Raw genomic sequence first — 24,610 nt, forward strand, 5'->3', positions numbered from 1 at the left:
GTCTTGGGTAAAGCCTGGGCTCTTGTGGAGGCCTGGATTTTGAGCAAAGCCTGGGTCTTGGGTAAAGCCAGGGTTCTTGTGAAGGCCTGGATTTTGAACAAGGCCTGGGCTCTTGTGGAAGCCTGGGTCTTGAGTAAAGCCTGGGTTCATGTGGAGATTTGGATTCGGGGTAAGCTCTGGCTTTCTGGGAACTCTAGTGTCTTTTGAAGGGCCTGGGGTCCTCTGGAGACCATGGTCTTGGTTGAGGCCTAGATTCTTATGAAGTTCAGGGGGCTGGGGCTGATTTGGGGTTTGGGAAGTAGTGGAGAACTGAGGAGGAATGGGACCCTGGGAAGAGAGGACAGACTGAGGAGACTTGGAGGGTGGGGGACATTTGGGGGTCTGTACTAAGATGGAAGGCTTCTGGTGGTTGCTGTGTTGATGAACAACAAAGGATCTGGGAGAAATGAGAGGCAGAGAAAGAGTGCAGGGTGGAGGCACAGTACCCATTGAGTTCTGGGTACTGGTTGGAACGTGGAAGCAAGGTTGATAAGGGGTAGCATCTTTGGAGTACACCAGGAATTTGGGGTAGACTGGAGTCTGGGAGTCCGTGTTTTGCTTCTCAGAGCTGTAAGGGTGGAAACTGCAATAAGGGAAGGTCTTGGGCTGCACAGATTCATCCTTGACATCATTTGAAGGCTTCCATTCCATGTTCCCCAACTCCAGGTAACCCAATATGGATCCTGTGAAGGGCTTGGCACTGTCCTCACTACATTGCTTCAATGTTTGCTCAGCTGTACCAGAGCTCACCAGGCCATGCCCCTCTTGGAGCCTGGAGAGTGTACCTAAGTCCTTTCTGGAATACCCAGAGTTCTGAGGGGCACATACATGGAATAAGTTCTGCTTTACCCTGCGGGCATCATAGACCACATGGCCAGTGGAGAGGCCTTGGCTGAAGGCAGACAAAGTAGAGGGAATAGAAGTTAGGATGGAGGAAGGTGGTGTGGAAGGGACTGGAGTGGTCGGCAGGGCCATGACCAGTGCAGGGACAGGGGTTGTGGCAGACATGGGGGCAGGTGCTGGTGTAGGGGCTGGAACAGAAGTAGCAGCAGGGGCAGAAGCTGGGGGAGGGACTGGAGCAGAAGTTGGGGGAGGGGCTGGGGCAGAAGTTAGCGGAGGGACTGGAACAGAAGCTGGAGGAGGGGCTGGGGGAGGGACTGGGGCAGAAGCCAGGGGAGGGATCAGAGTTTGGGCATGGGTATAGGTTAGATGAGCATGGGTCAGAGTGTGGGTAAGGGTGTGGCCCTCGCACTGGGCTGGGCCCTGTGAGGGGGCCTGGTCCGGGGTATAGGCTGAGGTGTGCTCTGGACCACAGACCTGGGCAGAGTTGTGCTCAGGGCCGATGGTTAGGGAGTCGGTCTGGGTCTGAGGCAGGGCATGCTCAGGGGAGTAAATGGGTGCGTGGGTCTGGGTCTGGGCTGGGGTGGGCTCAGGAAGTTGGGCCGGGGAGAAGGTCTGGGCCTTGGCAGGAGCATGCCCAGGAGACTGGACCAGGGATTGGGTCTGGGCCTGGGCTGGGTCATGGTCTGGGGTCTTAGTCTTGCTCTCTTGGGGCAGGCGCAGTGGAACCATGTCCACCTTGCTCATCCTACGGAACTTGGAAGATGTCTTCTGCTTAGAGTAGAAGGTGGCTTGGGCCTTTAAGGCTGTGATCTGAGGGTCCTCCCCAGCTCCCGTTAGCCCCTCCTTCCACAGTCCCCATGGCACCTCCATGGGAGCCCCAACACGTCCACACTGAGGCGGCATCCAGCAGCACTTAGAAGCCTTCTCATCGTTTGTGTCTGGTATCCAGGAGTCCAGGTGGTTAGGGTGCCTGAGCAGGAAGCTTGGGCGGCGGTGGAAGTGGGGCGGGACTCTTGAGCACAGGTTCTTGGGATCCACGGAGCAACGTATGCACATGGGATGGCTGCCTGCATAGCTGGATTGTTTGTCTGCAGGGAAAGGTGAGATGTGACAAAGCCTGGGTTCCTGAGGGGCTGAGGATGGGGATGGGGATAGAAGAAAGGGGACAGGTCCATATCCCCAGAGCCCACGCTGGGGCCCACTCACCTCTGGGGAAAAAATGACGGAAAAGAGTCCGCAAGGAGTTCTTCAGGTGTTTCCAGAGCTGAGGGAAGCAGAGGAGGGGAGAGTCCGGGAGCAGGGTGAGCCCTGAACTCCAATCCTTGCCTGGCCACACCCCAACAGCCCCCCCACCTAAGCCCCTTTGAGACCCCAAGGCTCCCCCAACACTGCTGCCCAGATCCTGCCCTGACCAGAGTCACCACATTGATCCCCACGTTGAGCAAGATGAAGCTGCCCAGGATCAGAAGAATTGAGTCTCCTAGGTCCTGGCACTTTCTGGGGTTGGTGCCAGAGCACGCTTGGGCTCCGTGGTAGGTTCGCTCACCCATGGCTGGGGGTCCCAGGGCTACCTGGGCCCCCTGGCCCCCACATACTCACTAGGAGCCAGACTCCTCTGGTGGGGGAGGGGAAGAAGGACTGCGTCATAATGGGGAGGAGGGTGGGGTCACAATGAGGGAGGAGGAGAATAAAGAGGGCCGAGAGTGGCATTCTCTGGTAACCAGGGTCAGGCAGTCTGAGCCTGGACAGTCAAACAGGGCCCCAGAGGCCAGCACACCTCTCCTCAAGCCGTCAATCCTTCCCTCACAGCCCACTGAGTCACTCATTCAAACCACACATGCCACCTCCTTGGCCTCTCCTGAGACAAGGAAGACCCCTGGCAACAGAACCCTGGGGAAGGCCTGGCTGGAGTCCAGAGCCTTGGCCTTCTTCATGCCCTTCACTGGGTGTGGACTTGGATCTGTTCAGATGGGGACCGTCCCAGTTCGGAAGCAGCTGCTGATATGAGCTTTGGGGACAAGGACAGCTGAGAACACAGTAGGTGCCCAGAGACCAGTGGTTTGGAGTCTGCACCTGCAAATCTACTTCATTCATAGTACAAGCCCAGGAGGGGCCTGCTGGCAGGACTGTGGCCACTAAGCCAAGGGGACCCTCAGGCCAAGGAGGAGACACTGGCTTCAGGAAGCCAAGGGCAGGGACCCAGGCTGGCAGGAGTGGCGCTTCCAACCCACAGACCACCAGCGTTTCCTGGACTCTTGATCTTTATTCCTTTCTCCATGCCCTGCCCCCCACCTCCCCCATTGGCTGCCGGTCAGTGGATTTTCCCAGTCCGGCTTCTATGCAGAGAGGGCCTGGAGGCAGAGTTGGAAGGTGGCAGCGAGTTGGCTCGCGCCCTGCTCTCCTGCACCTGCCGCTTCAGCTCCAGGCTGTCGTACACCTGGTAGCTGGCATTGCCCCCTGGGTTCCGGCTGAGTGGCATAAAGGTGGGCTGGGGCGGCTCTGTAGCCTGGACTTCGGGCAGGGGCTGGGAGGAGCGGAGGAACAGAGCTGAGCTGGGAGCTGGGGCCCGCTGGTATGAGGCCTCGCCCAGCACGGTGAGGGAGGTGGAGGTGGTCAGAGGGTGCCTAGTGGGCAGTGTCTCAGTCCACTCGGCTGCCCGGCGCCGGACCTCATGGGGATCCCGGGAGTAGTTCAAGTGTCCCGTGGAGGGGTGGGGGCTGCGGCTGGGCTGGCCGTGAGCATGGCCAAGGAGGCTACGTCGGTGGACCTGTGGGGAGTAGTGCTCTCGGGCTTCGGGCCGGGATCCCCGGGTCAACAGGGCGGAGGGAGGCTCAGAAGCCTCCAGACCATGTCGCCGCTGATCCCAATTGTCATACAGGAGCTGGCCCCTTGAGGGGTAAGGGCTATGCCCCGTAGGGACCCACGAGGGGTTGGGGGGCAGCCGTCGGGGAGGCAGTGGAGACGAGGTCCACTGGTCCACCTCCACATTGCCCCAGGTGTGGGATGGTGAGCAGAGGGGCCCAAAGGACTGCAGCCTGAGCTCAGACTTGGCCTCCACACGCTTGGGCAGGCGGCGCAGCTCAGGTGACAGGTAGAGAGAAGGTGGCGGCAGGCTGGCCAGGATCCCACCCTGGCGGCCCCAGAGCCCCACGCTGGAGGGCAGGCCCATCCGTTGGTAGAGCCCTCCCCAGGCCCCCCTTGGGTACTTGGGGTGTGGGAAGGCAAGGTCTTTGTCCTCCTCCAGGCAGGAGTCCAGGTCCTCCCGATCAAAGGAGGGCCTCGCCCGCAGCTGCGACATCTTGTGGCTGCGACGTGGCCTACCGAAGACCGAGCAGCTATAGGGGAATCGTTTGGAGTTCTTGGACATCCGCTGGTGGCTGCAGGGGCGGCTGTGGCTGTGGCCCTGGCGGTGAGGTTGGTGGCGGCGAGGTTGGTGGCGGCGAGGGCGGCGGCTGCGGCTTCGGCTGCGGGGACGGTGGTAGGAGGAAGAGGAGCAGCGAGTGGGCCTGGCCATCTTCACTTCTACAGGGTCCAGGGTACAGTGGATGTGGACATCTTTGGCCTTGGCTGGAGGATATTTGGGGGAACTTTCACAAGCCTGTGAGATTTCATCTAGGAGAGGCAAAAAAGAGTCTGTGAGGGCCCGGCAACTGTCAAAAGATTTCAGGGTCGGGGAACAACTGAGACCTGGGTTTCTGGTGTCTTGGGAGTGGCAGGGGCTAGGCGCCTCTTACCTGTCTTCCATACTTACTTTTCTGATTAATCCAACAGATGCTGTTGTCTAAGACATTCTGGAGCCTGTGCCACATCTGGGGGTGGAGTGGGGTGGGTGGAATGGGAATGAAGGCCAGACTCTCCCCACTCACCACCCCAACCCCGCCCCAGCCAAGACCGTTTTTGCAGGCGCAAGTGCCGGCTGCTGGCTCCCACCCTCAGCCCTCTTCACCCCCAGGGTGTCCCCAACCATCACTGACCATAGTTGCTACGTTGATCCCGATGTTGACAAGAATGACAAGGCCCAGCAGCAGGAGCAGGAAGTCCTCCACATCCTGGGTACTTTCTTGGTATTGATGGCAGCACCCCAGGTTGTCAGACCAGAGCTGATTTTCCATGGTGGGGGGGTCCTAGGGCCACCTGGGCCACCCGCCCCCCCCCCCCACCGGCCCTGACCCACACTTCACTCATGGTGGGACCTGGGACACCTACCAGCAGATGAGGGAGTGCGGTCACAATGAGGCATGTTGCAGGGGGTCACAATGCAGAGGTAGCACGTCTTTCATCCACTCAGCTGGCCCTTGATGTGGCCATCTTTGCCCTTGGCTCCCACTAACGGAGCCCAGGCCCAGAGTTCAGTCTGTTGTTCTGTCTTTGCAGGGGCTGGCTTAACTCGATTTGAAAATGTAACTACAGTGGGCAGATGGTCTTCATAGGGACTGAGCCATGCATAAAGGATTTCCTCCATTTCATTGAGATATGGCAATCTATAGCCCGTTGGGACTCCCTACCCATACCTGCTTGCAGCATGCAGCTATGGTATGGTAATTAGATGGATGGGTGACAGTAAGAGTCCACTGTGGGGTCACCCCACTGTAGCATTCCCTCCCACTTCTGCCCATTTCCCTGTCATAAGCTCTCTAGCACCCACTGTGGCCATCCCTTCCTGGCCAGGGATTGCAGCCTTTGCTGTTGGTGATCACTGAGCCAACCGGCCCCTTTACTTCAGAGCATGAGGTTGCTGCCTTTGCTAGAGACCACCCCTCAACCATGGTTTCTCTCTTTCCTAACCAATTGCTCTCCCACTGAGCCACCCCTCCAACTTGAAAAAGGATTAGTTTCCATCTTAAGAAAACTACATGAAATTCATAAAGCACAAACTTTGGATGTACTTGTTGATATGATAAAAGGAATCTATGATTTAAACTGGGTTCATTGCTGTGGTCTAAGAAAGTGGTACTGGGGAGACCTCAGGTCATTTTGTTTGTACAATGAACAACTTAGCAGAAAGAGGAACAGGAAATTCCCTGGAGGTCCAATGGTTAGGACTCTGCACTTCCATTGCCAAAGGCCTGGGTTCAGTCGCTGCTGCTGCGTCACTTCAGTCGTGTCTAACTCAGTGCAACCCCATAGATGGCAGCCCACCAGGCTCCCCCGTCCCTGGGATTCTTCAGACAGGAATACTGTAGTGGGTTGCCATTTCCTTCTCCAATGCATGAAAGTGAAAAGTGAAAGTGAAGTCTCTCAGTCGTGTCCGACTCCTAGCAACCCCATGGACTGCAGCCTACCAGGCTCCTCCATCCATGGGATTTTCCAGGCAAGAGTACTAGAGTGGGTTGCCATTGCCTTCTCCAGGTCAGGGAACTAAGATTCCACAAACCACACTGTGTGGTCAAAAAGAGAGGGGAAAAAATAGAGGAACAGCAGTGGGCATTTCCCATCCAGCCTCAAAACATATAGGTTTTCAAAATAGACCCACTTAGTGGCGTCAGTTTAAAATGATCAATAATGTTAGTCAAAGGAAAATGGCAGAGAAGCGAGGTGATTCATAAAAGGCCTATCTGCTCACATTCCAGGAACCCGTCTGGTATGGAAGGTGAGGTCTAGTCCTTCAGCCTGGTTCCTTGTTCACAAGTGGAGCATGTGTTGGTGATCCTAACTGTCTAGAAGTAGGTAGGGCCTGGGTTTCTCAGATGTCCAGTGGATGGAATATTCTGATGAGTTTCCATGGGAAACTGAGGAAGATGGGAGATTCTGATGGGCCAAGCTGACTCAGAAGCAAAGGGGATCTACCTGTGGGAGCAGAGGCTGGAGCATCTGAGACCATGAAGTTGATCCTTAGAGTCCGTGTGACCACAAGTCACGTGATCTCTCTGAGCCCCAGTCTCATTTGTGACATGGAGACGCTGAGCAGAGGCATGAGGTCACAGAGGGCCACAGCATCCTCAGTATTTTATCACTGCTCCAAGACTGCTCGAGGGTACAGGAGCTTTGGGTTCTGACAGGGGAACTGTGAGGGCCAGGGTACCCTCACTGTCAGCCATCCCTTCCCAAAGAATCTAGAGCTTAAGAGGGACCACGCCTCACCTGTAGCTGCAGCCTGAACCTGGACTCTGGCAGGAGCCAGACCTCTTGAGGAGGTGGAGCCATGGGATGAGGGTCTCCCCTCAAGTGCAGTACTGCTGGGGATCTGGAGTGGGATTTGGGGGGTGCTTCCCCGAACACTAAATAAAATGGAGCAGAGGCAGGCAGGAGCCTGGGAACCAAGAAAGGCCTGGGAAAAGGCTGAGGACAGGGCCTGGGGCCAAGAGGTTGATGAGGGGCCTCAGGGCTCTCTAGGCCCTGTTGCCAGGGAGATCATTTCCTTAGTAACCAAGCTTCTGGGTGCTGTGTGGGCCCTGGCACCCCCCCCACACACACCACCACAGTCCACCTCCTCTCTTCTTTTTATTCTTCTCCCAGTCACCTCTCTGTCAGGGAACGGTATACCCAGTCCTTTCTCGTCCCCTCAGCTGTGCTGGATCCGTAGGCCAGAGGGTAACAGTGCGACAGGGCCTCCACTTCCCTGGTCAGCTCCCGCAGCCGCCGCCTCACGTCCCTGGCATCGTAGACGATGCGCCCTGAGGAGCGGCGCCGGGGGATGTCCGGGACATTGGCTGGGCCCAGGATGGGTGGCTCAGCTGGTGCGCCCTGTTCCTGTTCTGCCTGGGCCCCTGCCCCTGCCCCCCCTCCACTGTTCTTGTGGCTCAGGATCTGAGTGCTGGGGAGTGGGGGGTTCACAGGGTACACGTAGGCCTCTAGGCCCAGATCAGACTGCATCTCTCTCTTGAGGGGCCTTCCCTCTACAGTCTGCTGGAAGCGGATGGTCTGGGTAGGAGGCTCCAAGGCGTCCTGGGCCCAGGGAGTCCAGAACCTCTGGGCAGTCTGTAAACCCTCCCAATCCTCAAGGGAGTCCCAGTTGTGGGAGCAGGCTGCTGTGTGCTGATGTGGGGGCTTCTCATCATCATCGTCGTCAGTGTCAGGGGCCCAGGCCACTGGGCGGCGGGCACGGCGTGAAGAAGAGCCTTGACGGCGACGGCGGCGAGTGGGTGGGGGGGTCACCGTCATCTTCACGGGGTCCATGGTGCATCGTAGGTGGACTGCTGGAGAGCTCTGCTTTGAGGGCTGGGTCTGCTTCCCAGGTGAGCGTAACTTAGAAGCTTCTGTGGATCGAGGAGAGGTGAGAGGCTGGTGGGGAGCCTGGCTCCTACAGGGATGGAGAGGCAGGGTGCAGGAAGAGAAGCTGCGTAGTTATGGAGTCTGAGAGGAAGAGCGGGAGGGGAAGGGGCCGGCTTAAGGACAGGGACAGAATGCAGGATTTCTGCCCTTCCCCTGCCCCCCCCATCCCCCACTTACCTTTCTCACACATAACACGGAACACTTGGTGTAAGAAGCCACGGAGTCTGCGCCAGAGCTAGGTGAGGAAGGACACAGTGACCCCAGATAGGCCCTGGCCATCAGGCCTGCCCCCCAGCCGTCCTGCCAGCACCCTCCCGCCCGGGCCCACCCTGACCAGCGTCACCATGTTGATGCCAATATTAATGCAAATGATAAGGCCCAGCAGCAGCAGGATGGAGTTGCCCAGGTCCCGGCAGCTGTTGGTGTTAGGGTTGTGATACGAGGCCCACCTGGGCCGTGGCTGCTCAGCCATAGCCATGGGGGTCCCTAGGGCCACCGGGGCCCCTAGGCCCCCAGCCCACTGTGCCCACAGTATCCACCAGCCCACCTTTCTGTCCCCTGGGGGTAAATGGGTCACAAAGGTGTGGGGCTATCCCTCACAATGTGCCAAGAGAGAGAGTCCTGGGCCCAGGTTTGAGCCTCTAGCCTGGGCCAGGTCTTAGTAGAGACCAAGACTACACTTTGCATGCCTCTCCTGGAGTCAGCCACGGGCACCATCCTGTGGGCTCTCTGGCCTGCCTGGTGTCTGCCCCCATCAGTCCCTGCCTGGTCCGCTATGCCAGGCTCTGACCCCTCCACAGACACTGGTTCTGCTCTTAACTCCCCAAACAACCCCATTGTCATGACAACCACACCCCAGCACCTACTGCCCATTTCTCTCAGACCTCAGAGCTCTTCACTGAAAAGGGTTGGACCCTCTTCTCCTACCCCTTCAAAGGCAGAGCCACTTCTCCAAGGTTTGTTTCTTTGGAGCCCCCCACCCCCACCTCCTAACATAACAGCAGGCAAAACCAACAGTTAAACTTTTATATTTACAATATTCTCTTCATCTTTTGCCAGGTTTAAAAATGTGTACAGAGCCGCAAAGGGTTGGAGTAGGGACATGGGATTGTCAGGGAATTGTTCTGGGGAGAGGGGCTGGGCATTGGAGTCCGTGGCTGAATCATGGGGTCCCCCAGCCCCCCTCCCATGCCCCAACTTGGGGGGCATCTGTCTACAGGGTTCAGGGCCCAGGTCCCTAGCATTTAGAGGGCATGGCTGTTTGGAAAGGAGCTAGCCCAGGCAGGGGAAGGGGAGGGAAAAGAACCAAGTTTCCATGGGTGAAGGTGGGGGCAGAAAGGACAGTCAGGAGGCAAAGTTCTGGGGAGCCAAGACCAGGGATTCTGAAACTGGGTGTCAGTGGAAGACAGCACTCCACCCCTGACTCACATTTGGCACTAACGAACCCACGAAATGCCAGCAGACAAGGATTTGCTCTTCTCCACTGGCATCCCCTGAAACTTCTCCCGACACGGTTCTCTTCCCCAGAGGCCCAAACCCTTTCTCTTTGGGCAGTCACCTTACACGCGTCCTTTCAAAATCAAATTCTTCCTGCTGGTGTCTGCCTAAGCCCTGTCCCTCACTGCCCCTTCCATCTGTTCCTCAGTACAGCTGACCCCATTCTCTCCCCAACCTGTCCTGGGAAGCCTTTCTCCCCTGCTCTCCTCCCCTCTCCTCTGTTCCTTTCCTTCAGCCCAGGGGAGCAAGGCGGGTGGGGGGTTGGGGGCGGGCAGGTCAAAGGAGGGGGGTGGGCAGCTGCAGGGAGGAGCTGGCTGGACACCAGGAAGGAATGGCTTCCCAGGGGGACAGTGATGCGGGGAGGGAGAAGAGAGGCCGAGAGGGAGGGATGACACGTGGCGAGAAGAGGGACACGGGTGGGACCCCTTAGGCTGCCACCTCCCCCACTCCTGTATCCCACCTGCCCACGTTTACTTGCCTGGGCCCAGGACTGGGGGATCCTTGCCACACTTTGGGGGTATTCCCCCCTCAAACCCACCTCACTGGTTTGGCACAGATGAGCAGTGGCCTGAGGGAAGGGCTGTCCTCAGACTGCAGTGAGGGCTTTGGTCAAACCATGCATGGCCTCTGTGGGTGGCAGGTGCCACACTCACCCTCCACCCCACCAGGGCCCCCGCCCAGGGCTTGTCCATCCCCCTGTTTCTATCAGTCTGAAGTCCATTCCCACCTGCTGTGTGAGAAGTACTGGGCCTGAGGTCGGGAAGACGCAGGGAAATGCTGGAGAGAAAGGGGCTGTCTGCATGGGAAAACATACATCCACATGCAAGAACATGATTCCACTCAGAAATGCGACCTGGGCCCACGGGAAGACACGGTCCCAGGCAGCACAAGATTGCAGGGTCTCCTCCCTGCCCCCCACAGCAGGGACTCTGTGTCTGGTGGAAGGCAAGGCCTGCCTGGGAAGACCTCATTTGTGCCAAGAGGGGATACACATGCTTTGCTGGGGGTGGGAGGGGATGGGGGTGGGGCAGGAGGGGAGGCTGGGATTTATTTCTTCTGTACTTCCCGGGCACCACCCTGTGTCATCTGGTGGCCAGGGGTCTCTGTTTGTCAACACACCACTTCCAGGGTCTCCAGGGGGTGGGAGGAAGGAGCAGGGGGGAGAAGGCATGAGGGAACAGAATTCTGGGGTACAAATCCCCGCAGGAATTCTCTGAGGGAGCCAACATGTGTCCAGGGTGGCCAAAAAAACCTCACCCTGCACATGGGAAAACACACCCCCTCGTGAGAAAGCACACCTCCACGTGGGTGTCCCAACAGAGGGGAGAAAACACCCCCCCCAGTTGTTCAAAGGCCCAGGTCCGGAGAAAAGAAAGGGCCTCTCTGCTTGGGAGAGACGCATTGCCATGAGAAAACCCATGTCCACCTAATGCTCGTCCACGTGTGAAAGCTCCACACGAGAAAAGCCTGTTGCATCAGGGAGGGCCGGGGAGGGGGTCCTCCCCGAGCTACCCCCTATACCCGAGTGGTGGAATGGGGGTGGGGGAGCGTGTTGTTGTGGCTGGTAGCTGTGGGGGGAGGCGGGGGGAAGGGCCCGAAGGGATGGAGGGAGGGGGGCGGCGGGGGAGGGGGTGGCCCCAGGCCGCTGGGCAGCAGGGTCAGGGCCCCGGGGGCCAAGAGAGGCACGTCGTCCGGCGCCCGGCGCAGGGCCAGAGTGTAGTCGGGTGGGCAGGCGGGGCGCAGGGCCTCTGCAGGGTCCGCCCCAACGCCCCCGCCCCTCTTCAGCTGAAGTGACACCAGCTCCTCCTCGGGTGGCAGCTCGCGGCCGGCAGCGGGAAGCAGGGGGCCCCCGCCGGGCACCCCAGAGCCCGAGCCGCCGGGAGGACTGAGCCGCCGGCACCGCAGCTCCTGCCGCCGGTCCCGCTTGTAGTACAGGGCGGCGAAGGCGAGGATGTTGAGGAAGAGGAGCGAGGCACCCACGGCCACGGTGACGCTGAGCTCCGTGGAGTAGTCTCGGGAGTCCCCGGGGAAGCGGTCGTAGGCCCGGGGGCCCGGCTCGGGCTCGGGCTCGGGCGGCAGGGTGGCGGGGGGCGGCGGGCGGCGCGTGCCCGGGGCGCCGGGGGGCGGGCGCGGCGGCCAGCGCGTGGCGTAGGGCGGCAGGCGCGTGGTGGTGGTGAAGAGCTCCGTGTGCAGATTGTGCAGGTGCGGCACGAGCTCCAGCCAGAAGGCCACCTTGTTGGCGCGGTAGTTGTCGCGCACGCGCGGCTTCAGACCGATGTGCAGGTACTGCTTCTCTTTGCTGTTGAACTTGCTCCACACCACCTCCTCGAAGCGGTTGGGCTTGGTGTGGATGAACTTGGTGTCCTGTGGCACCGGCTGGTTGGGGTCGCTGTGGACACAGGCGGGCAGGGAAAGGAGTGAGGGTGAGGTCCTGATGAGAAGGGGAGGAGGCTGCAGGACCAGCGGGGAGTGGGATGGGCAGAGAGGCAGAGAGCTGGGGAGACAGACACGAAGAGACAGACACTGCCAGAGACCGAGATAGGCAGACAAACAGGGATGGAGCCAGACTGCCAGAGAGGTGGCCTGAGATGACGCCAGAGGGACGGAGAGGGCAGACGGACAGACCGCCAGTGACACAGGCAGAGTGAATGAGATAGAGACATATGGAAACAGAGAGACAAAGCCCATGAGAGGCAGTTGGGGGTGGGGGGAAGCAGTGAGCAGAGTAAGCAGATCAAAGAGAGCAGAGATATTAATGGACTTCAGGAGAGAGAGCTAGAGACAGCAATAGAGAGAGAGATACAAACTCTTATACACATACTCAGAAACACAGACGGGAGCACTCAGAGGAGAAAGAGAGTGGTATATGGGTACGCAAAGACAGACACAGAGCCAAAGCCATCAAGTGGAGCCCACCCGCCGGAAAGGACCTCTCGGTCCAACATTTCTGAATCTCCAACACGCACAGAGGAGCTGTCCGGCAGGTGTCTGAGTCGAAAAGGTAAGAGCGCCTTGATAGAGGAATGATGGCCGTGTGACGAAGAGGGAGAGAGGGGCTGAGGATGGAGGGTGTGTGTGTGTCCTGACCTGCAGGGGTGCCCCACCCAGCCCCTCTGGCCCTCACCCAGTCTTGGCGAAGTTGGTCCAGTAGGTCATGACCACAGCGCTGAGCATGACATCATTCTTAGAGAAGTTGCAGGGGAAGAGGTCGGTGGCGCCCACCATGGGCACACCAAAGACGTAGGGTAGCTCATCCCCGTGCGCTGCATCCGCCCACTCGGGCCGGCCCTCAGCCTGGCAGTGGTGGTAGAAGGTGTAAAAGTAGACAGGGGACTGGTAGTCAGCATGCAGCTTGGCGGTGGCCACAGCCGGCGCCACCCACTGGTGGTCAGTAAAGAGCGCCAGCAGGGTCTTGCGCCGCATCTCGCCGTTGTCCCGGTCGGCCCAGTCCGTGTACATGAACTTGATGGTCTCCCGTAGCACATCCTTGCCCTCTGGGTAGCCATACAGGTTGTCCACGAAGTTGGAGACCGTGAAGTCGAAGGCGCTGGCGGACACGCCATCCTCGCTCTCTGCTGAGTCCTCCACGAACTTGAGGCCCTCTCCCTGGTTGACCCCAATGAGCATGTCGTAGTTGAGGAATTCTCCCTGCTGCATGAGGATCTCAGGGTCATCAGGGACGACATCACCATCCACCACAGGCCCAAAGGCGATGTGGTAGCTGTGGAGAAGAGGTGAAGGTCACATCACCTGTTGGCTGGCCTCCTCTCCACCCACAGCCTGCTGAGCCCTCTGCTCGGAAGACCCCTTTCCCCTAGTTAAAACCTTCAGAGCCCTTTCAGAGCACCTGGCCTCTTGGGAAGTCCTCCCTGAAGCACTTCCTGGGGTCTGGGGCATCCAGGCTCTGTTTAGGCACCTCTGCTTCAGAAAGGCTTCCAGGGGAAGGTAGGTCCATGGGAGGGGCCTGAAGTCCACCTCCCCTGGCTAAATAGACAGCCTGTGGCCCACAGGCACCTTCTACCCGCAACCTCCTTGGACCCAGCAAGGAGAGTGGAGGCCTGGACCCAGCCCCATACCGGGCAGGCTGCACATCCTGGTCCACCAGTTCCCGAGAGGGCTTCCGGCGCAGACACTCCACAGCCTCGGCGCTGTCCTCCCGGTCACAGCCCACCTTGGCAGCCAGCAGTCGTGTGTATTTGAGTGGCTGGTAGTTGACAGACCAGCTAGAAATGGCAGTGCCGCTCTGGGCAATGGCCTTCTGGAACAGCCCTGGCAGGACAAACAGGCTTTAGGCTGGGCTATATCAGCCCGAGGGAGAAGAAGTGGGACCTGGTAGGGCCAGGGGTTGGGGAAGGGGACAGAAGGGACAGGCTGGGGAGGTGGCTTGTACCTTCCGAGTGGTGGGAGAGGATCAGGAGGTTGACACAGGAGGCTCCTGCCCCAGATCCGAAGATGGTGATGCGTTCGGGGTCCCCTCCAAAGTGGGCTATGTTCTCACTGAGCCAGCGCAGGGCCTGGATCTGGTCTAGGAGCCCATAGTTGCCTTTTGCAGCCTGGTCCCCAGTGCTGAGAAAACCTGGGGGCAGAGGAAGAGAGGGGGCTTCCTGGGGGTGTCATGGCACCCTTGCTCTTTCTGGGCAGCTCAATCCAGCCCAGAAGCCATTCAGCTTCAGTTGGGTTTAGTGTAACCCTACCACCAGGCCCTCCTCCCAGGACTCCAGCCCCTAGAGTTGGCTGCCCACCCTCACCGAGCACCCCAAGCCGGTAGTTGAGCGTGGCTACAATCACATTGCCGTAGGCGGCCAAGACGGAGCCATCGAACATGTTCCCCGTGCCCTCCATGTAGGAGCCACCGTGCAGAAACAGCATCACTGGCTTCTTCCCGGAGTCCCGGATATCTGTGTGGGGAGGGGGTTGGGGGGATGGGCCAGGGGGTGGGGGACAAGGACACAGTCAGACCAGAAGCAGCACCTCCCAGCTCCCAGGCCTGCTGAGTTCCAGCCGGGAGCTCAGGGGACATATCACTCCCATCCCTGGGGGGCAAGACCGGATTCCCCTCCCTCCCTCCCCAGCTAGCCCTGGCAGAGGTTCCCTCCCCACCTCCTGCCGGCCTGCTCCACAGCACTTCTCCAAACGCCTGGCAGAGCTTCCAAGAAGCCTAACAGAGGCGGGGGGGTGGGGTGGTGGCCCTCCTCAGGGCACCTGCTGGATCCGAGGGAACCCCTCCCCACACACACACAGCAAATCTCCTTCCTGCTCCTAGGAAGCATGAGCTCCCAAGGCTGGCACTAGAGCTAGAGATGCTAGGAGGGTCCTGGCGTTTCCTCAGACTCAGGCCTTGGGCCTCAGCTCTACATGGTAGCCTGGTCTGTGGGTGAGGGGGTGCCAGGCCCTAGGGTCCCTGGGGGCTTGGTCTCCTCCCCGCCCTAATTCCTTTCTAGGTCACCTCCCAAGTTACCATGGCAACCCCCAGCCTAATTACTGTGGCAGGAGGAGGCAGGGTGGGAAAGAGCCTACTTAATGAAGCCAGGGTGCAGCTCCCTAGTCTGGGCCCCTGAAACCGGCCTGAGCCCTGAGTTCTGGACCCCTCTCTTGCCCTGTCCCCAAAGGATTTCATGATCATTGCCATATGGAGCAGGCCCTTGGGGCACTCCAGACTGGACTGGAGGGTAACTAATTCCAGAAGAGGGTGGGAGTCTGAGAGGGCTTGTCAGGGTCCCTGCCCCTGCAGCTCCTCCAGATGGAGCCACAATACCTCCAGGCCCTCCTCTCTCTTGACACCTGCCATCTCTGACCAGCCTAGGCAATCGGCAAACAAGAGCCAAGCCTAGGCCTCCAACGCTGGTCCCTAGCGCCTCTGCCTGTCTCCCTCATCCTACTGGAAACTTCCCTCCTGGCAGAAGGTCAACCAACAGGTCACTAAGAGACTGCCCTCCACCCTGGATCTCTTCGGACCTTCTCTGCCACCTCCTTCCACCTGACTTTGGCCAGAAGCTCCTAGGTGGGAGGTGCCCTCCCCCAATCCTGTTTTTTCCTCAGTTCCTGAACCTCCAGTGGCCTTCCAGGTTCAGGCTGGTCTCCTTCCCTCCGAGGTCCTGTCCTAAATGTCCTCAGTCCGTCCCCTTCTCCCCACCCAGCACCTCCACTCCCAGTGTGGGGGGAGGGGGAGTTGGAAAGGGAAGGAGCAGGAAGGGGGGCTGGGGCAACAAGAATTCAAAACCAACAACAAAAAAACAGGATCAAGAAAGAAGAAAGAAAAAAAAACAACAACCAAAAAGCAAGAAGCTCTGGGGCAGATTCAACAAGAAAAGAAAAACAAAAAACAAAAAACCAAAAAGATCCATTTTTGGAAAAAAAGGAAAAAAGAAAAAAGTTCTTTGCACTTTTTCAAAATTTTGTGGTGAAACTTCAAGATATTGGGCCCTGTTTTCAAAAATTTCCATATTCTTTAATTTACTTCAAATATGTGTTTCTGCATTGGACAGGCTTTTTTTTTGGAAATCGTAGCAATGTTTCAATTGTGTCATCAATTTGCCAACTTGAAATTTTTTTTGAATGGTGTTTTGTTCCAAATTAAAATTGTCTTTTGAAATGTTACATTTCACAAGTTTTAAAACAGTCCAAATTTCTGTCAAACTAAACATTTTATCCAATTGTTTTTTTTTTTTCCTGACATTCCAATTTCTTTTTTCACTTTACTTTTGCCATGTTTAAGCTTTTCTTGCCAGTTTTCTAGTGGGTCCAACATTGTTCAAATTTCGTTTGAAGTTTTCATAATTCTTTTTTCCAATTATTACAAATTTTTCTTTTCTTTTTCGTTTTTAGTTGGGAAAACGACTGAGGGGCCTTGAGGGCTGTGGGGGCATTTAGTTAGGGGCAGGGCCGAGAACGTCCTCGTATCAGCAACCACATGCAGCAGCGGGATTTTTAAATCTACCTGTGTCTGGCGGATTGAGCGTCGCCTCGTCACGTTTTTTTGTGAGCGGACCTAAGACCGGGAACACAAAACAGAGAAAAAAGGACAATTTTGTGGGGAAAGATGGGAGTTGGGGGGAGGTGGTGGATGGGGAGGGGAGGAGAGAAAGCAGAAAAGGGGAGGGTGAGGGGCAGAAAAAATAAGCCAAAAAAAGCAAAATTTGTTTGCAAGAAAAAGAAACCAAGAAAAGAGAAAAACGTTTCTACAACCCAAATTTTGTTCCCCTCCCCGGAAAAAGTCATGCCCCAAAGAAAAGGCTGGTTTTGCGGGGGGGGGGGGGGGGGGGTGCCTGAGTGGGCTGAGGCCTGTCTTGAGACATATTGACTTGGCTGGAAAGGATTTGGCTTGTCCAAGTGTTTGCTAATTGCTGGAAATGAAACTGTGTTAGAGGTGGGGGTGGGTGGGAGGGGAGGGGAAACCAACCCAGGAGCCTGGGAGCCCAAGGCCAGCTGTGCTCCCCCTAAAGTGGGGTGGCCACCACTCAGGCAGGCCCTCTTCAGGACCAGCCAAGTACCTGCCTGCTCCCCCAGGCTGTAGACAGGAGGGGTTGCAGCAGAAAGAACTCTGCCTCTCTCTGGACCAATCTGGAGGGCAGAGGGTAGTATGGAATTGGGGCAGCCCAAATCCACAGCTCATGGCCCCTGAAAGCCCTCAGCTTTCCACTGGCAGGCAGGGAGGGGAGGTCAGTGAGCACTGCCTGCCCACCTTCCCAGCCTCTCACCAGCCAGCATTTCACTTCCACCTGCACAGACGAGCCTGACTCTCACCCCATATCCCCAGTGTGGGGCAAAGCAGGGAAAGGGGTCATCAGGTCTTGCCCTCCACTCCACCGCTTCCCTCTGACCCCCCTCCCCAACTTCATCCCTTACCCAGGTCTGCTGTCCTTCCCCCCAACAGGTGGGAAACTTCCCCCCGGGGGCACCAGCCCCCCCCCCCCCCCATCCCTGCTCTAATGCCAAAAGCCCCCTCCCCAATGGGGGATCCAATCCACAAATAGGGACTAGGAAACACACTGCCCTGAGCCAGCCTGACACGTAAGGTGCCAGGAGGTGCTGGGAGGCACAAAATGTGTCCCCAGTGGAGGAAAGGCCCCAGACTGGGCTCAGAGTTTGGCTCTAGGCTTCTTGAAGACTGGGTGATCAGTCAAGGGAGAGCTGGAACCCAGAGGTCTGAGGGGTTCCCCCAGGCTTGTCGATTTCTCCTCAGCAGCATGGGGATCAGCATGGGGAGAGACGGGTCAGCAAGGCCAAAGTCAGCCTCTGAAAAGGTCCCCGCAACTGGTGATGATGGCCCCATGAGGACCCATCAGGATCAGGGCCTGTTCTTCTCTGACAGGCTGGGGATGAGGATGAAGTGAGCAGGGCATGTGTGCGTGTGAGAATATTAAGTGTGCGGGTGTGTGTGTGCCTGAGTCAACCTCTTCCTCCCAGAGCTGGTGTGAAGATTTAGTGAGATCACCTGAATGTGTCAGGCCCCGAGCAGGTCTGCAATAAGCGATGGTTAAAAATACAGAAGGTGTGGGCTTGGGTGGTATGGGGGCAGGGTGGGCAATTTGTGTGGAGGTGTTGGGGTGGACAGTAACTTGGTGAGAAGTGCTGGGTGGATGTTTCACATGAGGGGTGATGAGACAATAGCCCACTGAGCAAGGCGTTGGTGAAGGGATGGGGGACAGCTTTCTACATGAAGATGTGGGTGGAGAGTCCATGAGTGGAGAGCATTGTGATGGGAGGTGTGTTGGAGGCACGGGGGTGAGTGATTCACTGGTAGCAGGGCACTGGGGTAGGTGGTCCATGAGAAGGCAGGGGAAGGTGGAGTGGACAGTTCCCATGCTGGGGAATTAGGGAGGATGTCTGGAGTGTATTGGAGTAAACAGTCTATTAGAGCGGCTGGAATCTGAATAGCACTGGAGCAGGAACTTCTGTGCAATGTGTGGATGGGTTGCTTGGAAGCGTGGCTCATATGGGGAGGGGTAGTGACACTATTGAGGTGCATGAGTGTTCTGTGATTGGTAGGTCCTCTGGGTTCAGGGAGCAAGGCATTGGAGTACCTGACCTGTGAGAAGAGTGCAAGACTGTTACCTGTGTTGTCACAGCCTGAGGTATGAAACTGATGACCTCGGGGCAGGAGTTGGGGTAAGCAATGTCTGAGAGGTGTTGAGAATGCAGGGGACTGTGGTGTGAGGGACCGGTTGGAGCATATGGTGCAGATGCAGAGTTAGTAGGGTGGTGGTCTGTGTATGAGTGTTACAAGGCCACAAGATCTATACACCCAGGAATCCTGGGGAGCACAGGTCTATGTGGGTGACAAGGTGCACAACTCCAGAGAAGTGTTGGCATGTGTCCTGTGTGAAGCTGCTGGGAATTTTGATATGTGGGATGCAAGAGCACAAGGTTGGGCTTCCCAGGTGGTTCAGTGGTAAAGAATCTGCCTGCCAACGCAGGAGATGCAAGAGACACAGGATCCATCCCTGAGTTGGGAAGATATCCCGGAGGAGGAAATGGCAACTCACTCCAGTCTTCTTGCCTGGAAAATCCCATGGACAGAGGCACCTGGTGGGCTATAGTCCAAGAGGTCGCAAAGAGTCGGACACGACTGAGCAACTGAGCACAGAGCACAAGGTTAGTGTGCTGGTCGGTTGGATACATGACCTGAGTGATGAACAGTTGAACTGCCTGGTCTGTAGAGGGACCTGAGTTCATGATGTGGGAGTTTTGGGTGTACAGTGGGGTTCCTGGGTACCAAACCTATTTTTACACTCATTGGAAGACGGCAGTGGGGGCACTTTATGGGAGTGGATGTTCTCTGTGGGTGTCGGGGCATTTTGGCGTGGTAAATAGGGTGTTAGACAGATAACGTGTTTGTGAGGATGGTCTGTGGGGTGGCTGCAGGCCTGCCAATTGCCTTCTGCTGTGGGCCGCTGGAAAGTGTTGACACTCTGGATGGTCTTGGTGTGCTGAAGGTTGGCTGGCACATAACTGTCTGGGGGTGTGTCCTGGGGAGTACCAGGAGCTAGTAAACTGGAGAGTTCATTCAAGAACAGCCAGCTCAGAACCCTGGGGAAGGTGTTCTGTTGGGGATGGGCAGGCAGTGCTGTGAGTGGAGGGGCCCTTGGCAAGGAGATTTCCTGATCCTTTGGGAGTGCATAGGGATCAGGGGACAGAGCCTTCTGGGGAAGATGTATTCACCTCAGGTGAGGGGCCCTGTATGTGACAGGACCCCTGTCCATGCTGGCCTGGGGAGAAGGAGTCTTTGCTGTCCTCCAGTGGAGGTGTAGGTAAAGTGGGTACTTGCTGAGGACAAGCCCAGGCCTAGGGGGCAGGAGTCAGGGCAGAGCTGGAATGGCTGTCCTGGCAGCAGATGGATGCCTCAGCCACCTGATCGCAGCCCCCGCTCCGCCCCACCCCGCCCCCGTGTCCCCTCTAGTTGTGCTTCCGTGGGAAGGGGGTGGGTAGGCCCAGCTTAGTGCTTGCAGCCCTCCCCATGGGCTAGAAAGGCGCACAAAGAGCTTCTGGACTGCCTAGCAGGGACTCCTACCATCCTGGGAGCCCTCAGGGATGCACCGCCCCTCATGGCCCCCCGCGAAGGCCCAGCTCCCTCCCCCGGGCGTGCCGGTGCCAGAGGGTCTGCGTGGACATTTGTGGGCTGTGTCTACCGGGGCCCGGCCCGGTGCCCGCGCCCTTACCGTCCTCGGTGGGCACGTAGAGGTTGAGGTACAGGCAGTCCTCGCTCTGGTTCTGCACGTAGGTGGCGGCCGCCTCCAGATTGTCGGTGAACCACACGGGCAGCATGATGGCCGGCAGCGCCCCGTGCAGGTTCTGCGGGCAGGCGGGCGGCAGGGTCGTGGCGTTGCGCACGCCGGGCCACGAGGCGGGGGCCTCGGGCGGCTGAAAGCGGCGGGCGCCCAGGGGGGGCGTGGCGTAGGGCACGCCCAGGAACTGCACGACCGGGCCCAGGATCTCGTTGTTGAGCTCGCGCCGCACGCCGCGCACTCGCCCGTAGGCCGTGTTCACCACTGGGAAGCGCTCCTCCCCGAGGCCGCCGAGACCCAGGCCCGGGCCGCCCGGGGCGCCGCCGCCGGGACCCCCTCCCCCCCGTTGAGCCCCCGCCAGCCCCACCAGACACAGCGCCAGGAGCCACATGCTGATCGGGGGACCCCCCCTCCCTCCCCGGGACCCCCCCCCCTCGGAGAGAGAGAGAAGGGGGGGGAGAGGGAGGGAGGCCCCCCTCGCCCCAGGAGGGAGGAGGGGGCGGGGGAAAGGAGGGAGGAGGGGGTTGGGGAGGGACCTGGGTTAGACTGGACAGAGAAGGGGTCTGTTCCTCTCCATGGAGGGGGCGAGGGGTGGGGAAGGGGAAGGAAGTGGGAGAAGGCGAAGGCAGGCCCGACCTGCGGGGAGGAGGGATGGACAGACGGACAGACAGAAAAAGACAGAGGAGAGGTGCAAGAAGGGAAAGGAAATTGGATGGGGCAGACAGATGGGAATGGGGAAACAGAAGAGACAGGTGGTTAGTGACTCGGAATTCAGACCAAATTGCCCCCCTCCTTCCATCCCCCTGCCCCCTTGGCATCTCCCCCGACCCCAACCATCCCCCTCCCCTCTGCAGGGACCCATGTAGAAAAGTCTGAGGCTGAGGTGAGGTTGAGATGTGTTAAATGTCTAGGATAGCCAGAGGGGAAGAAGGGCCAGTTCCCCAGACCACCCAGCGCACCCCCTTCCAGCAGGGGTCGATCCCTCCCAGGCAGGCTCTCCTCTAGGGACTCAGGAGTCCCAGTTCTCACCTCCCGGGGAGGGATGAGACAGACAAGGAAGAGAAAATAAAAATACCAAGTCATTAATTAGCAGGAAGTGGCGGGTTTGTTTATATGTGTTAATTACTCCCGAGCTGTAATTTCATGGCACTGAACCCCCACCCCAGGCCAGACTTGGGCCTTTCTTGGGACTGCACAACCCCAGCACTTTCCCTTTCCTTCAACATCTCATTCTTGAAGGGTCTGTATAGTGGGGGAGACCCCTCTACTCCAGGTCCTCTTCATTTCTCTCCTCAAAAGTTAAGGTGTCTTGAGGCAGGGTCTAGACAGGGAGGAGATGCTGGAGGGGCAAATCTGGGGACAGATGTGTGATCCTGCAGCCGGTTGCCGAGCGACAGGATGCTGCCCCGCAATGTTACCTCGGCAACAACCGGCTGCAGCTTTAACCTCGGAGAGGGAGGGGTCTGGAGGAAGAGGGGAAGGGGCTGGATGGGTTTTGGGGTCCACTCAGGGCATGAAGAGGAGAGCAGAGGCATGAGTCAGAACGCTAGAGTTTCCCCGAGTCTTAGCATAGAGGAAGAAGTATATATGTTGGGGGGAGCTGGAGACTGGGGGCAGAGAGCCCTGAAAGAACCACCTCTTGCCCCTTGTTGGCCAGTCAGAACCTAGCCCTAGTGACCAGGCCTCTGGCTGGAAAGAAGGGGTGCTGGGGTGGTTTGAGGGTGATCAGATGCACCCATCAACAGTTACCCTTCCACAGTCTTGAACAGCCTTGACCCCAGACACCTCTTCCTCCATGCCTGGCATTTTGACCCATAGGGGCAAACCATGGCTTCTTTGCATCCCCTTCCAGCTCTTCACCTCCCCTTCCCCTTGCCAGCCCCCCACAGTTGCTGTTCTGATGCCTGGGTGCTCAGGGCAGCAGGGGCAGGACAAGGGAACACGTCAGACTAAAGGGGCAGACACCCAGGTCATCTCAGCAAGCCCCCACCGCTCCCCCCCACCCCCGCCCCAGCCACCAAAGCTGTTTGCTGACACGGGGTTTTCAGAGCCAGGCGCCAGCCCGCGGGTGGCTCTCTGCAGGTGTCAATGTATTCCAGAGATGAGGACACGGGAATCCTTACCACACACACCCAGTCATGCCCTCCCTTTCTTCAGGTCCTCTCAAGCTCCTGTTCCCCTGACACCTGGAGGGGGGCTTGGAGGTGGCTTCCCAGGTTCTCCTCTGCCTGTGCCAGGCTAGGCTCTGCTTCCATGGCCTTGGTGCCCCCTCCCCCTCCCATGAACAAGGTCTGCCTCTGACCCCCCTCCTTTAAGGTACTTTGGGCCCCTGGCCTCCTCCATGCCAGCCTCTCTGCCTTCCTCTCTCCCACTGGAGCCCTCCCCCCAGCTCCTCTCCATAGCGCTCCCTCAGAGCATCTTTCCGAGGCCTCTTGCAGCTTGCTCCAGCTCTTGCCTTCAGTCTCTTGCCCCTTTTTTCGTCTCTATCTTCTACACCTCCCTTTTGGTGTTTCTCATCTTTCTCTCTCCTTCAAATCCCTTTCCCAAATTTCTCCCTCAAGCCCCTTCTATTTCTCTCTCTCTTTCCCTAGCTCTGTCTCCCCCATTTTCTCTTCCCTGCTCTCCCCATCTCTGTCTGCCACCTCTTGCCCCCACCCCCCCACCCCTCGCATCCCTCTGCCTTGCTCGCTCCATTCCTGCCCAGGCCTGACTCCCCCAGCCGCGAGAGTTGAGGGACGGGGGCTCAGGCCGCAGGCGCCCCCCCCCCCTTCTTCCTGCAGTGGGGAAAATGGCTTGGCCGGGAAGGGGAGAAGGAGGGGGAGGGGGAGATGGGAACACACGGGGTCTGTGGGCCCATTCAAAGGATCATTCATGGGCTGGAGAGAGGCAGAGACAAAGAGACCGAGACGCAGAGACACGGCGAGAGCATCCCTAGGCGGAGACACGCAGACAGAGCAGGCTGGGGGAAATGAGGCGCAGGGAGAGAGAGGGGGAGAAGGGAGACCCCACTGGACCGCCGCGCATTCCCCTCCACCCGGCCCGGCTTAGCTCCTACCTGGCTCAGCCCTGGGGCCGTGGTGCCTCCATCCAGGGCTCCGAGTAGGGGGCGGACGGGCTTCGGGAGGGGGGCGGCGGCCTGTGAGCCCCCGCGGCCCCGCAGGCCCAGCCCCCGCCCGCAGCGCCTCACCCGACGGGGGAGGGGGTTCTCCCCAGCCCCGGGGGGCGGGGCCGGGATCCAGTCGATCCTCGGGGAAAGGAGAGGTAGGGGATGGGGTCAGGAGGAGCCCAGGAACAGGGAACCCCGCAGTGGGGACGGGGACGGCGGAGGGAGGAGGGAGCAACGGGACAGGACTGGATTGGGGATCCACTGGCTCCGTGGGCTGGCTTCGAGGGGCTAGAAGGCGGTACAGGCGGAGGATCCTACGGGATCGGGTGCGGGAGGAGGAGTCCACGGCAATCCCCAGGGGCCCAAAGCCCGGGAGCGCAGGATCCGCGGTGCAGGGGCAGGGATCCAGCCGGAATCCTCAGGGAGGGGGAGGGATCTAGTCGATCCCGAGGGCAGGAGGGAGGGGGAGGTCCAGGGAGTCGGAGGAGGGCGGGAGCCGAATCTGGAGCCCCGGGGCGGGGGTCGGCGCGGATCCTAGGAGGGAAATTGGGGGTAAGCGAGAGGCTTCGGGGAACGCTCAGCAGCCGGGAGGCCCGGACTCCTGGCCCCGCGCGCCAGGGCCCTCCCGCCCCGCGTCCATCCCAGCCCGAGAGTGATGATCCGCCGGCGGAGCAGCCGCAGCAGCCCCGCGCGTCACCGCGCGGCCGCCTCCCCCGCCCCCTGCCGAGAGAGCGGCGCACACCCCTTGCTAGCACCAGCCTGCCCGCCCGCCCTCCAGAGTGTGGGGGGAACTGGAGAAGGTGGAAGGGGGCGGGAGTGGACAGACCGACGGATGGACGAAGCAGGCCAGGGCAGGGTGGAAACATCCCCCCCCCGCCCCGTGATCTCCCAGCCTCGGGGTTCTGGCTATTAGTTGTGGGGCGGGGAAGGGGTGGTGGTGGTGAACTCTAAGGGGCGGGGCATCACACGAAGAAGGAGGAGCCTTCTGGTCCGGAGGAAGGGCTTTGGTTAATGGGCGTGGTTTAAGATGATGGGTGGGGCTTCGTTATCCGTGGGTCCGCCTCTTTTGGGGAGTGGGTCTGGTTTAAAGCTGAAGGGGAGGAGCTTGTGGGGAAAGGGGCGGAACTTTGCCCAGGGACCGGGATCTTTGGAAATTGACCGGTGGTTGGGGTGGGGGAAGGTGTCAACT

General features: G+C 58.8%; 4 protein-coding genes across 6 annotated transcripts in view; all 4 read right to left on the bottom strand.

The window, feature by feature from the left end:
* SPEM3 (SPEM family member 3) overlaps positions 1-2,432 on the bottom strand; it is a 3,873-nt gene extending 1,441 nt beyond the window's left edge. The window contains exons 1-3 of the mRNA XM_040244441.1: positions 2,295-2,432; positions 2,089-2,146; positions 87-1,970 (exon numbers count right to left, since the gene is read on the bottom strand). Coding sequence (XP_040100375.1) covers positions 87-1,970; positions 2,089-2,146; positions 2,295-2,432 — 2,080 coding nt within the window. The remainder of the gene's footprint in view (positions 1-86; positions 1,971-2,088; positions 2,147-2,294) is intronic.
* A 750-nt stretch (positions 2,433-3,182) lies between these two features.
* Positions 3,183-5,035, bottom strand: SPEM2 (SPEM family member 2). The gene is made up of 3 exons (XM_040243504.1): positions 4,857-5,035; positions 4,634-4,691; positions 3,183-4,494 (listed from the first exon to the last, which is right to left on the bottom strand). The coding sequence occupies exons 1-3, from the start codon at positions 4,992-4,994 to the stop codon at positions 3,194-3,196; spliced, it is 1,497 nt and encodes a 498-aa protein (XP_040099438.1). The 5' UTR covers positions 4,995-5,035; the 3' UTR covers positions 3,183-3,193.
* A 2,269-nt stretch (positions 5,036-7,304) lies between these two features.
* On the bottom strand, positions 7,305-9,007 carry SPEM1 (spermatid maturation 1). The gene is made up of 2 exons (XM_040243508.1): positions 8,272-9,007; positions 7,305-8,078 (listed from the first exon to the last, which is right to left on the bottom strand). Exons 1-2 carry the CDS (start codon positions 8,282-8,284, stop codon positions 7,339-7,341), a joined length of 753 nt encoding a protein of 250 aa, XP_040099442.1. The 5' UTR covers positions 8,285-9,007; the 3' UTR covers positions 7,305-7,338.
* Positions 9,008-9,106: 99 nt separating this feature from the next.
* NLGN2 (neuroligin 2) lies at positions 9,107-24,092 on the bottom strand. 3 transcript variants are annotated; one of them, XM_040243506.1, is made up of 8 exons: positions 23,371-24,092; positions 20,250-20,382; positions 16,529-16,579; positions 14,340-14,489; positions 13,982-14,167; positions 13,668-13,860; positions 12,716-13,312; positions 9,107-11,980 (listed from the first exon to the last, which is right to left on the bottom strand). In XM_040243506.1, the coding sequence occupies exons 2-8, from the start codon at positions 20,353-20,355 to the stop codon at positions 11,107-11,109; spliced, it is 2,157 nt and encodes a 718-aa protein (XP_040099440.1). In that variant the 5' UTR covers positions 20,356-20,382; positions 23,371-24,092; the 3' UTR covers positions 9,107-11,106. The 3 variants fall into 3 exon arrangements, with proteins under 3 accessions (XP_040099440.1, XP_040099439.1, XP_040099441.1); XM_040243505.1 differs by lacking the exon at positions 23,371-24,092 and having other exon boundaries at positions 20,250-20,778; XM_040243507.1 differs by lacking the exons at positions 16,529-16,579; positions 23,371-24,092 and having other exon boundaries at positions 20,250-20,632.
* Between the last annotated feature and the right edge of the window lie 518 nt (positions 24,093-24,610).

The sequence above is a fragment of the Oryx dammah genome, unplaced genomic scaffold (assembly GCF_014754425.2).
Source record: "Oryx dammah isolate SB20612 unplaced genomic scaffold, SCBI_Odam_1.1 HiC_scaffold_8, whole genome shotgun sequence".
Classification (NCBI taxonomy): domain Eukaryota; kingdom Metazoa; phylum Chordata; class Mammalia; order Artiodactyla; family Bovidae; genus Oryx; species Oryx dammah.

Bases quoted from the DNA above. Each gene is read 5' to 3' on its own strand.
- SPEM2 (XM_040243504.1), bottom strand. From the start codon at position 4,994: ATGGAAAATCAGCTCTGGTCTGACAACCTGGGGTGCTGCCATCAATAC. The intron at 4,692-4,856 runs GTCAGTGATGGT...CTCCACCCCCAG, and splicing joins GGATCAACGTAGCAACTATG to ATGTGGCACAGGCTCCAGAA. The intron at 4,495-4,633 runs GTAAGTATGGAA...TGCCTCTCCTAG, and splicing joins CTGTTGGATTAATCAGAAAA to ATGAAATCTCACAGGCTTGT.
- NLGN2 (XM_040243505.1), bottom strand. From the start codon at position 20,706: ATGTGGCTCCTGGCGCTGTGTCTGGTGGGGCTGGCGGGGGCTCAACGG. The intron at 14,490-16,528 runs GTAGATTTAAAA...CTCCCCACACAG, and splicing joins GCTCAATCCGCCAGACACAG to ATATCCGGGACTCCGGGAAG. The intron at 14,168-14,339 runs GTGAGGGTGGGC...CTCTGCCCCCAG, and splicing joins CTACCGGCTTGGGGTGCTCG to GTTTTCTCAGCACTGGGGAC.